Here is a 13,243-nt window from a genome sequence, read left to right on the forward strand (position 1 = left end):
TATCCATTCATCTTCTGAAGGACATCTGGGTTCTTTCCATCTTCTTGCTATTATAAATAGAGCTGCTATGAACATTGTGGTGCATATATCTTTGTTGTGTACTAAGGTGTCTCTGGGGTATATGCCTAGATGTGGATTAGCTGGGTCTTCAGGTAGTATTATGTCCAATTTTCTGAGGTATTGCCAGACAGATTTCCAGAGTGGTTGTATAGTTTGCAACCACACCAAAGTGGAGAAGGGTTCCTCTTTCTTCACAACCTCACCAGCATCTTTTGTCATCTGAGTTTTGGATCTTGGCCAATCTGACTGGTGTGAGGTGGAATCTCAGGGTTGTTTTGATTTGCATTTCCCTGATGGCTAAGGATGTGGAGCACTTCCTCAGATATTTCTCAGCCATTCGATATTCCTCAACTAAGAACATTTTTTTTAGCTCTGTACCCCATTTTTTAATAGGGTTATTTGATTCTCTGGTGTCTAGCTTTTTGAGTTCTTTGTATACCTTAGATATTAGGCCTCTATCTGATGTGGAGTTGGTAAAAATATTTTCCCATTCTGTTGGCTGCCATTTTGTTTTGTTGACAATGTCCTTAGCCTTACAGAAACTTTGCAATCTCATTAAGTCACATTTGTTAATCTTTGACCTTAGAGCTTGAGCCATTGGTGTTTTGTTCAGAAAATTTTCTCCTGTGCCTATACGTTCTAAAGTTTTTCCTACTTTCTCATCTAATAGTTTCAGTGTAGATCTTTGATCCACTTATACTTGAGCTTTATACAAGGAGATAAGAAAAGGTCTATTTTCATTCTTTTGCATGTTGAGTGCCAGTTTGACCAGCACCATTTGTTGAATAGGCTGCCCTTTATCCATTGAATGTTTACGGCTCCTTTGTCAAAAATCAGGTGACCATATATGTGAGGACTCATTTCTGTATCTGATATTCTATTCCATTGATCCACATGCATATTTCTGTACCAGTACCATGCAGTTTTCAGCACAATTGCCTTGTAATATAGCGTGAGGTCAGGGATAGTGAATCCCACAGATGTTTTCTTGTTATTGAGGATGGATTTCGCTATTATAGGCCTTTTGTTGTTCCATATGAAATTGCACATTGATCTTTCCAATTCCATGAATAAATGTGTTGGAATTTTGATGGGGATTGCGTTGAATCTATAGATTGTTTATGGCAGGATGGCCATTTTGAAAATGTTGATCTTTCTAATCCATGAACATGGGAGATCTCTCTATTTTCTGAGATCCTCCTCAATTTCCTTCTTTAGAGGTTTGAAGTTCTTGTCGTACAGGTTCTTCACTTGCTTAATTAGAGTCACACCAAGGTATTTCATAGTTATTGTGACTATGGTGAAGGGTACCTTTTCCCTAATATCTTTCTCCATATGTTTGTCCTTTGAGTATAGGAAGGCTACTGATTTGTTTGAGTTGATTTAATATCCAGCCACTTTGCTGAACTTCTTTATCAGCTGTATGAGTTATCTGGTGGAGTTTTTGGGGTCACTTAAGTACACTATCATGGCATCGGCAAAGAGTGATGTTTTTATCTCTTCCTTTCCGATTTGTATCCTCTTGATCTCCTTTTGCTGTCTAATTGCTCCAGCCAGGACTTCCAGTACTATGTTGAATAGGTAGGGGGAGAGTGGGCAGCCTTGTCGAGTCTATGATTTTAGTGGGATTGTTTCAGGTTTCTCGCCATTAAGTTTGATATTGGCTGTTGGTTTGCTGTATATTGCTTTTATTATGTTCAAGTATGGACCTTGGATTCCTGTTCTTTCCATGACTTTACTAGAAGGGGTGATGAATTTTGTCAAATGCTTTCTCAGCATCTAGTGAGATGACCATGTGATTTTGTTCATTGAGTTTGTTTATATGGTGGATTACATTGATGGATTTCCTTATGTTAAACCATCCCTGGATCCCAGGGATGAAGCCTACTTGGTCATGATGAATGATTGTTTTGATGTGTTCTTGTATTCGGTTTGCAAGGATTTTGTTGAGTACTTTTGCATCAATGTTCATAAGTGAGATTGGTCTGAAGTTCTCTTTCCCTGTAGGGTCTTTGTGTAGTTTAGGTATGAGGGTTATTGTTGCCTCAAAAATGAGTTGGGTAATATTCCATCTGATTCTATCTTTTGGAATAGTTTGGAGAGTATTGTTGTTATATCCCCAATAAATGTCTGTTAAAATTCTAAACTAAACCCGTCTGGACCTAGAATTTTTTTTGGATGGGAGGCTTTTGATCACTTCTTCTAATTCTTTAGGTGTTATAGGGTTATTTAGACGGTTTATTTGGTCCAGGTTTAACTTTGGGACCTTGTATCTGTCTAGGAATTCGTCCATTTCCTCCAGATTTTCCAATTTTGTGGAGTATAATTTTTGTAAGTGGATCTGATGATTTCTTGAATTTCCTCAGTTTTAGTTGTTATGTCTCCACTTTCCTTTCTAATTTTGTTAATTTGTATACTCTCTCTTTGCCCTCTAGTTAGTCTGGCTAGGGTTTTATCAATCTTGTTGATTTTCTCAAAGGACCAACTTTTAGTGTTTTTGATTCTTTCAATGGTTCTTTTTGTTTCTATTTGGTCTATTTCTGCCCTAATTTTGATTATTTCTTTCCGTCTACTATTCTTTGGTATATCTGCTTCCTTTTGTTCTAGGGCTTTTAGCTGTGCTGTCAAGTTGCTGATGTAAGCTCTCTCCAGTTTCCTTTTGGAAGCACTAGGGCTATGAGTTTTCCTCTCAGTACTGCTTTCATTGCATCCCATAGGTTTGGGTATGTTGTGTTTTCATTTTCATTGAATTCTAGAAAGTTCTTAATTTCTTTCTCTATTTCTTCTTTGACCCTGCTATTGTTTAACAGTGCATTGTTTAGTTTCCACGGGTATGTAGGCTTTTTCTTGTCTTTGTTGTTGTTAAAGACCAGCCGTAGACCATGGTGATCTGAGAGGATGCATGGGAGTATTTCAATCTTCTTATATCGATTGGGGCTCGTTCTGTGTCCATTTATGTGGTCAATTTTCGAGAAGGTGCCATGGGGTGCTGAGAAGAAGGTGTATTCTTTTACTTTAGGATGATATGTTCTGTATATATCTATTAATTCTAGTTGGTTCAAAGTCTCTGCTAGTTTTGCAGTGTCCTTGTTCAGTTTCTGTTTCTATGATCTGTCCATTGATGAGAGTGTGGTATTAAAGTCTCTCACTATTATTGTGTGGGGTGAAATGAATTTTTTGAGGTTTGGTAGGGTTTCTTTTATGAATGTGGGTGCTTTTTTATTTGGAACATATATGTTAAGGATTAAAAGTTCCTTCTGACAGATTTCCCCGGTAATGAGTAAAAAGTGTCCTTCCTTATCTTTTTTGATAACTTTTGGCTGGAAATTTACTTTATTCAATATTAGAATTGCCACTCCATCCTGCTTCTTGGGGCTGTTTGCTTGGAAGTTTTTTTCCCACCCTTTTACTCTGAGATAGTGTCTGTCTTTGTCTCTGAGATAAGTTTTCTATATGCAGCAAAAGGCTGGATTTTGTTTATGTATCCAGTCTGATAGCCTATGTCTCTTTATTTGGGAGTTGAGTCCATTTATGTTAATAAATATCAAGGAATAGTTGTTTCTGTTTCCTGCCATTATTGCTTTTGTGGGTTGAGTTGTGTCTGTGTCTTTTTCTTCTTTATTTTTCTTGTTTAGGAGTTTTCTTGTTTTTACTAGGCTGTATTTTCTCTCATTGTATTGGGTATTCCACCTATAATTCGTTGTAGTGCTGGGTTTGTGGTCAGATATTATGTAAATTTTAATTTGTCTTGAAATATCTTCATTTCTCCATCTTTGTGATTGATAGTTTTGCCGGGTATAACACCTTGGGCTGGCACTTGTGGTCTCTTAGGGTCTGCATGATTTCTGTCCAGGTTCTTCCAGCTTTCATAGTCTATGTTGAGAAATTGGGTGTGATTCTGATTGGTCTGCCTTTACATGTTACCTGACTTTTTTCCCTTACTGCTTTTAGTATTCTTTCTTTACTTTGGGCACTTGGTGTTTTGACTATTATGTGTCGGGAGGTATTTCTTTTCTGATCCAACCTATTTGGAGTTCTGAAAGCTTCTTTTATGTTCGTGGTCATCTCATTCTTGAGGGTAGGGAAATTTTCTTCTATGATTTTGTTGAAGATATTTACTGTGCCTCTTAGTTGATACTCTTCTCCCTCTTCTATTCCTATTATTCTTAGGTTCGGTCTTCTCATTATGTCCTGGATTTTCTGGACATTTTGCGTTAGGAGCTTTTGGTTTTTGCATCTTCTCTGGCTATTTTGTCTATGTTTACAATGTTGTCTTTCACCCCCGAGATTCTCTCTCCCATCTCTTGTAATCTATTGGAAATGCTTGCTTCTGTGACTCCTGATTTCTTTTTTAGGTGTTCTACCTTTAGGGTTATCTCTTTTAGTGTTTTCTTTATTGTGTCAATTTCCGTTTTAAATTCTCTCTTCCATTCGTTCATCTCTTTGGTTGTGTTTTCCACTAGTTCTTTGAGTTCTTTGAGTCTTTGTCTTGTTTCCTCTTTAAAAGCTTCTGAATCTTTTTGTTTTTCCTCTTGTTCTTGTTTAAGTATCTCTAATAGTATCTTGAGGTACGATTTCAGGTCTGTGTCTTTTTTTTCTGGAGTGTTTGGAATTCCGATGTTTGCTGTTATGGGAGAGCTGGGTTCTGGTGTTGCCAGGTTGTCTTGGTTTCCTTGGGATACACTTTTTCGCTTTCCTCTTGCCATTTTGCTGTCAGTGATATGTTCTAGCCTTTCCCTTGTATCTGGTCTGTGTCCCTGGATCTCCACTGGTCCAGGTGGCAGATGGGCCCAGCCCAGTTCTATGTCTCAGAGTCGCTGGGTGGGAACAGAAGTTCCAAAGTTCTGTTTCTGGTCCCAGGATCAGGCAGGTCGGAGGGTGTGCCCCGTGTGTGCACTCTGCAGAGATCTCTCTGCTCCCTGGCCGCCCCGATCTTCCACTCACCAGTCTCTCAACCTTATGAGCTGGAGATCCGCGTGGCAGATCTACCGGGCTCTGCTCTGTGCCCTCGTTACTGTCTTTTTAATTTGTAACTGGAAATGTTTATGACTAGGGAACAGTAACTATCAAATGCTCGCAAAACTATATGTAGATTGCATAAAGTTCAATACTTGGCAATTTGTACTTACTCATGGGGCTCCCAAAGGCTTAGCCAGCTCTTTTTCTTTGGTTCTGCTATATGCTATACTTAGTCTCAGGCCATCTCTGTCCCATGGTTGCTAGAAACCTTGACTTTTATGCCACAGTCCTGACATCTCTAAAATGATGGGATCTCTACTATCACCAATGACTTTCAGTCTTCTCCTTTGTGAGTCTAACAGTACCACATGGTGTGAATCTTCATCTTCTTCCAATAACCCTTTAATCCTGAGGTTTCTGTGGTAACTGAGGTCATACCCTCAACAATGGCTTTTACTGGCCTTTCAAGGATGCCATACTTTAGCTTTTTTCTATGACCCCTTTTAGTACTGCAGTTTCCAGTACCATTTAGAAGAGTCTTATATATTGCAAAGTTTGGTGCCAGTTTTCAATATAGCTTTGGCTTCAGTGACCTATAGCTTGGTATGCAAACACTGATTAAACACTTCCCCCAAAAGAATTTGCCTCAATGATTCTGGCAACTTATTAGGCAAAGGTGATCCCTCCACCAGAACTGACCAGCATGTGTTATCTAAATGATGCACTAGTTTCAGCTCTAGAGATTGTTATTTGAAATTATCACAAGATCAATTCAGATAGAACCTATACTTCCCTCTGGAACATAACAAGACTGACCTCCATCATCCCCTTGGCTTTCAACATTATGTTTCAAATTCATACAGACAGCCTTGTAGAATCTGAGCTCACAAGGGCTTTATACAGCACAAAGTGCCAAATATGTTACTAGATCTTCACAAAAACCGCATGTTAAGGTATATTCAAGCAATATTCTATAAACCCATTTCAATTTACTTCCGTTTATATGATAAATGCTATGACCAAAAGAACTTTGGGAGTGTCTCAGTTAGAGTTTCTATTGCTGTGAGGATACATTATTACCAACACAGCTCATAAAAGTACATTTAATTGGGCATGACTTACAAATTTAGAGTTTCAGCTCAGGGAATGGGGAGGAGAGTAAAGAGGGTAGTAGGGGAAAAGAGAAAGAGGAGATGAGTAGAGAAGCTGATGCCTGACTGTTGCCAGGTTAACTGTGGGGTGGGGTTTACAGAATCCCATCACTACGTAACTCATGCTCTTTCCAGATAGCAGTGTGGAATAGGAGAATATGGAAAGTATATTTGGAATCTGTGCATATGTTGAAGGATTATCCCTATGCCAGTTGAAAGGCAAGGATGAGGGCTATTGGTTCAGCCTGTTGATTGGTGATATAAGTGGGAAGGACCTATGTCTCAACCACCTCTGTGTCTGACACTATAGTATAGCCAGCTTTTCTGGTCCCCTGATGTAGAAAGGAGCTACCATCTGTATAACAGAGAGAGATGGACTGAGACAATATGCCCTCCTGTGTGGATGAAAGATGAAGTAATATTTCCTCTAATGTTTTAGTGAAGGAGTGAGATACAAAGTGGGTGGTATTTGGTGAGGAAGAATAATGAAAATATTAAGAGGTAGGCATGATTGAAAGATGGTGGAGTCTTTTATTAGGTCTACCTGAAGAGAAAGAACCCTGCAGGTGTACATAGTCTGTTAGCCTTTGTAAGTTGGAGCTGTGACAGTTTATGGGAAGAGATGACAGTTAGAGGCAACTCAAAGATTAGATTTTTGACTTCTGAGTAAGGAGTTTAGGGGCAGCTAAGGTACAAATACAAGATGCCCATCTCTGGATTTAGTAGTTTGACAGGTATGCTACAGGTACAAAAAGGGGTCCCAGTTTGTGATCTAGGACTCCAACAGCAAGGTCAAAGACAATGAGGTGCTCATTGGATGGCAAAAATGTTATTGAACTATTTGTACTGGCATCCTGAGGAAAAATTCAATAATGAATTATAAATGTACGAGCTAGGCTAGATGTCCAGGTCATCATGTGAACCATCTAGGGGCAAGGCAGCCTTTCTACCTAGACCTAGGCTTTTCTGAATGGCTGCAAAAGTTTGAGGGGTTAGTTAGAGATGACTTTTGAGAGGGGAAGGTAACCAAGGGTCAATATCCTATGTTGTACATTGGCAGTGGGGATGGTAATATGTACTGTGGCTGTGAAACACCTACTCTTTAGCCCATAGAGGTTGGCTAGGCTTTTCAAGGAAATTGGGCACTCCCTAAGATGACTGGAGGGAAAACTTTACCAATCTACTGATGCTTGTGTGAGAATTTAATGATCTGAATGCAGGAAAAATGGAATTGTGTGGGTAGCAGCTTCATCTGAGTGATGTTTGATCTATGGGGCTTAACCCATGTAGCACAAGCTGGCCCACATGGATTACTGAGGCAACAGCTCATATGGTGGAAGTCTGTGTGTCCTGTAGAGGACATGGTGTGAGGCCATGGCAGGAGCAGTGGCTACAGTGGCTGCAGTGCCAGATGAAACCCACCCAGGACACGGTTGCCATGGTAACAGATGCACAGTTCTCTGTTACCTATGGGTGACTGAATTACTGTATTCAGAGGTTTGATTCTGATGCCAACAGCTACTGTCGGCTTATAAATTAATAGCAGGTACTGAAGAGCTTGGAAGTTAGCTTTGGTCTTCAATATTGAATCAGGTGTGTGCCACGGGAACTGGACTTTTATAGAAGGCAGAATCCTTTTGCACAGGTTCCTGAGGAGAACTGCCTATCAGCATTGATCAGTCCACCAGAAATCCTCCTAAAGTTGACCTTGAGCTAAGCCTAGACTTTCATTTTGGACCACATTTGTCATCTTCTTGGGGTTTTCCCATTTGTACCCAACATCACTGTATATCAGTGAAAATAAAACTCAGGTCACCAACTTGCCAAGTTATCTTGGTGGTCTATGGTTCATCTCTTTCAGAACTGCCAAATTGTCAACATGTGTGTCAAAGTGGGTTGCAGATTTTACATTCTCACAATTAGTGTCTGAAAGCTCTCTCCCTCCCCCCTCTCTCGTCTTACATACCTATAAGTGTGTATTTGTCTTATAGCAGACATCTGTATAATAAATGGTGTTATACTGTAATGCTGACTTGTTCAAACCTAACAACTAGTCATGAAATAAACATTGACCTTTTAAAATAACTGCATTGCATATTTGAACCTTTTGCAGATTTTTATTATGGTTGCCATTCTGTTGTAAATTTTTCTGACTTTTGCATATATGTGCATTATAAAAATATAATTTGTAAACTCATTCTTCCATTTTGTTGTATTTGGTTCTACAGTCCTCCTTTTATTATTTGAAACAGGAAACTCCATTTTGTTGGTGGTCATTTTATCTTTTCATTCTGTTATTGTTTCTACTTGTCCTGTCATACATGCAAAATAATTGATGAACTCAAGAAAGTAAAAATTAGTACCTATAGTTTCTTCTAGGTATTTTTTTCTAAGTACTATCTTTCTATAGCTTTATCTCTTTTATGAAGGACCTTATATACATTTGAGTTAATTTTTGTATTTCTTACAAAATTATACTTATAAAAAATTAATTTTTTTATTTTACCAAATTTAAATTAAATGTATTTGTATGGGAGTGTCTGTATGTTTTTGTGTAAGTGTGTGTATATGTGTGTGTGTGTGTGTGTGTGTGTGTGTGTGTGTATGTTTGTGCGTGTTTGCTAGAATATCAGTGCACATGTGTGGTCAGAAGACAACTTTCAGGAGTACTTCCGAGTAGCTTCTTTCATGTTACCATGTGCTTCCAGGGGTTGAACTTATGTCTTTACCCTCTGAACTACCTTGGAATCCTGAATCGATTGCTCTGCCTATGTATATCTATATGCCTCACTACCATTTATCAATGCATATTTCTTTGCCTTCAGCATTCTTCCATTGTTGACTGGATAGCCAGTCCTACCACTAAAACATTATTGTCACTAAAAGTTCTAGATAATAAATTTCTAAATTGATGTACAACCATCTGTAGCATATATTTCCCCCCCGCCCCACCCCATGGTTAGCTTGGTGCTAAGTAGATCAGCCCTTCTTATGCAACCATATGAGACTGCACTATTGCCAGCCTGCTGACAAGGTGTTCTTTCTATCCTGGCTAGCCTCTCCAGGGCTCTGAGGTCACTCTGTTTCCAGCCCACCACCTTTTCGCCAGATGTGGCTGCACTATCACCAGCCCACACTCCACTGTGCTTACCTGTCTCCTGGAACTAGGTACTTTGTCCAATCTTCCTGTTTCAATGGCTGGCAAAATTCCACCCTGGCAATATTCTCTCCCTCCTGACCACCTGAGTCACCGCAAATGGAAAACACCAGACAATCTTAGTTTAAAATAAACAGATGACTCAAATGCTGGGAACAAAATCTATTTCCTAAACTCAACAACTATTCTCTGTTAAAAATCATTCAGTGGCAGAGGTCATCACTGGGTCTAAATGTTCCCAGTCTACATCCTTTAAAAGAAGGGTTGTTTCTTCCTCTAGTGTCCCCTCTTTTTCTTGTTGGCCTTTTCTTGTTGGAGGCCCTCCCTCCTCCTTTTGGCCCAGTGAGTAGCTTTTTGTCATTTGTGTTAGTCAATCAATTAACTAGGGAAAATTCCCCTACAAATCTGCAAATTTAAACCTAAGTTAACCACACTTAATTATTTAAAAATATTACTTACGGTCAATATGGTAGAGCTCATGGTATATGTTTTATTTATTCCATAAGCTTCCTTTACTTCATCTCATAAGCATTTCTATATATGTCATGAATGCTTGTGTCAGAATCAACCATCGCAAAATTTCCTATTGTAAACACTATCACTGGAACTCGGTGAAAATAGTCTGAATTCAGATTCTCATTAATTTACCATTATCCTTGGGTAGATAATAATTGTACACATCTATCTTCAAACTTCCTTGATTTCCTCGTTGATAACATGTGAAAAATGCAGGAATTTTATAAAAAGAGTCATGTTTAGCCCTCAATGAACACTGCACAAGTTATACAAATTGTCCCTGTTTTCTTTATTTGAAAGATTATACTAACTCAACCTAAAATAATAGTAAAATATAAAATGTATTGAATGTGCTTTAGATTTTATTTATAATTAATCCATTAGAAAACTAAACCTACTCCAACAACATCCTCTCTTGTCCTAAACATTAAATAATAAATAGATAAGTAGAAGCATCTACACACACTCCCGAATTTAGATTTACCTTGACACGATTGATATCTACATTTTAGAGTTAATTGAAAGTATCTCTAGTAGTAGAATAAGAATGTGAACTTTAAAAAACATTTCTAACTATAGATGTTTTTTTTTCAGTTTAATTTATTGTCATTAAAAAGAAGCAAAATCTTATTGTATTTACCCATAACTAATATGCTTTTCATATACTGTGACTAACAAGTACATTAGAATATAAACCCAAACATGCGGCAAGGCTTTAATTTGTTAACTTGAAAAATAATAGCTAAGACTGCAGGTCATATATTCATTAGAAAACACTTGTATCAAGCAATGATGAGTCAACATCTGCAGGGCTATAATGTCTGCTTTGTTACTGTACTGTAGGAAACATGCTTGATAAAAAATGAAACATTCTTTGTGAACCTTTCCCAAAATTGAACTTGTAGTGCTGGTTTGCTAAACAACATGCATTAACATATAGTGTTACGTAGGTAGCACTACACAAACTGTTAACAGAATTTCACATCATGGAAAAATAGCAAAAACATTAGGAAGGACAGCCAAGGTTGTTCTCAGTGCCCACACTCAGCCAGGAAATGTTAAGGGAGCATGTGGAATACTGTTTCCTTCTTTGTGAAGAAGAGAATCCTATCGTATCCATATGAACTGAGCGTTAAACACATTGTTCCAGGCAGAGGTGTGTTCACAGATATAAGAAGTCAAGTATAAAAAAAACAGTGTTTTCTGCACTGCTGTCCATAAAATATGAGATTTACTGTTATCTCTAAAGAATCCTAAACCCTGGCAGAATAAGTATTTCAAAATATTAACAGGCATATCATCAATCACAAGACATATTTTATTAAGGCTAGTGAGATGAACTTAGATTATCTTTTCTTTTTCTTTGTGTGTATTTGCAGTATGTGTGCCTATATTTATCCAATCATTTGTGTATGTGTGTGTGTGTGTGTGTGTGTGTGTGTAATCATGTGTATATGCACATGCATATGGAGGTCAGTGGTTAATAACAGATGTCTTCCACAGGTGTTCTTCAAATTTGGCACTAACTAGTTGCTACCTAACCAATGAACATCAGTGTTGTTTCTGCTTCTTTAAAGGAAGACATCCAGTCTTTCCAATATCAACATGAATTCACACCTACACATATGCACATAGACACAAGAATGAACTTGAGCATCTTCAATTTATCAAGAAGCACATTTTGTGTGTGTGTGTGTGTGTGTGTGTGTGTGTGTTTGTGTGTGTTTAACACTTCTCAGTGCTACAAGCTGAAGAATCAAGGAGCACACACTAACGCTACTTAGAGTAATTGACTAAATGTTTGAAAATATCCTCTTATTTTCTCTTTTGCAGAGATTTCAGCACTTTTTTCTTCAGGTACCTCTGTTACATACATGTTTCAAGAACCATACCCAGTGGCCAAAAACAAAAGCCTCTCATCTTCCCCTATCTACAAAAATGCAGCTCCAGCCAAAGAAATTGTCTCACTGTTTTAGGACAGCACAAGCTCCTGCCGTTGTGCTCTACCTCAATTTCTCTTCTCAGAATTTTCTGGCTATCCTGCTCTCCAGGAATGGTAAGTTTTGGTGGCATGAACCCACAAGACCAGCCTTACCTGGAGGGACAGCTCATGCTCTGAAGTACCCTGCAGAGACTCACAGCTGGTCAGCCTCAGTATAACATTCCTTCTTGTTTATCTATATGAGCCATGATTCTGGGCCAGTGTGAATTTGTGTCCGAAGTCTAAACTCATTGAGTTTAATTTGCCTTTACTTGTCTTGCAGTAATTATTTATTATTTCTTCCATGCTGAAATTCATTAAGTGTAAAAGATGGTAAGTACATTGGGATTTTAGAAGAATGCTTGCAATATGGATTTCCATGTTTGCTTCTGTTGTCATCACTGAGGCCTGGTAAAGCATAAATACTAACTGTGTTTAAAATTGGCATTGTCCAGGTCTTTGAGAGTAATATGATGTGAGAGAAATCAAATTGTGTTACAGTAACTTGACTATGGAACAGTGCTATTTGCCCTTTGGAAATAGCAAGACCTGGAGTATTTTACTTGGCCAAAGAGTAAGACTGTTTCACAAATGAAATTTTGTTATTTCTTTTATTTCTTGTCATTACTACAATTAGTTATAAAACTTATGCATTACTATAGGGCATTGTCCTCTGCCTTCACATACATAAGTGAACCTAAGTACCTATTGAAGGCCACCATTCATTGTTATCTGTGTGTCTTTGCTGGTGGAATCCTCAATAAAGTAGAATTTGCAAATAGCATCTTGCTTCTCACTTTTCCAGGTATCTGTAGCACATGAGTTTTCATGATGGCTTTGCTAATCATGAGCATTCAATAAAAAGTTAATCAAACTTTAGAAAAATGGTGTACATAGTAGACATATAAGCCAGTCAGAGAAAAGACATAAATTATATCATAGAAAAAATGATGATAATAACATATGATAGTTTTCTCACATGATATTTTTTATCACACTATGGAAGGACAAAACTTTCTAATACTGTCATAACCAAGTACACTATAAAGTCAGAATCCTAGCATGTAATAACTCTTTCAATAAATGAACAGAGTTAATATGGCAAAAATGAGTTCTATGGAAGCTGGCATTTCTGTCTACACATTAGGTGCAAAATACATATTTAGTTAATATGCTTCTTATGACTGGTGTGTGTGTGTGTGTGTGTGTGTGTGTGTGTGTGTTTTCTTTCTTTCTCATAGTGTATTATGTATGACTTAAATATAAAGAACTTATTATGTAATCTGAAAGGTTTAATCAATAATGAGGAATGTATGGGATGAACCAGTCTAAAGTAGAAGGATAACAGTAAATGCTCCATGAGATTTTATATAAGTCATCGATTCTAAGAAAGAGAAAGTACAGACAGGCAGAATAAAG

The 13,243-nt window shown here is 37.8% G+C and overlaps 1 protein-coding gene across 1 annotated transcript in view; it reads left to right on the plus strand.

Annotated features, from left to right (window-relative positions):
* Positions 1-13,243, plus strand: part of LOC308421688 (contactin-associated protein like 5-2-like) — a gene marked incomplete at both ends in the record, with an annotated part of 257,115 nt that overhangs the window by 173,523 nt on the left and 70,349 nt on the right. The window contains 2 exon segments of the mRNA XM_080918130.1: positions 11,677-11,812; positions 11,814-11,997. Of these exon segments, the coding sequence (XP_080774256.1) occupies positions 11,677-11,812; positions 11,814-11,997 (320 nt within the window).

Source organism: Micromys minutus, assembly GCF_963924665.1.
Source record: "Micromys minutus genome assembly, chromosome: 6".
NCBI lineage: Eukaryota > Metazoa > Chordata > Mammalia > Rodentia > Muridae > Micromys > Micromys minutus.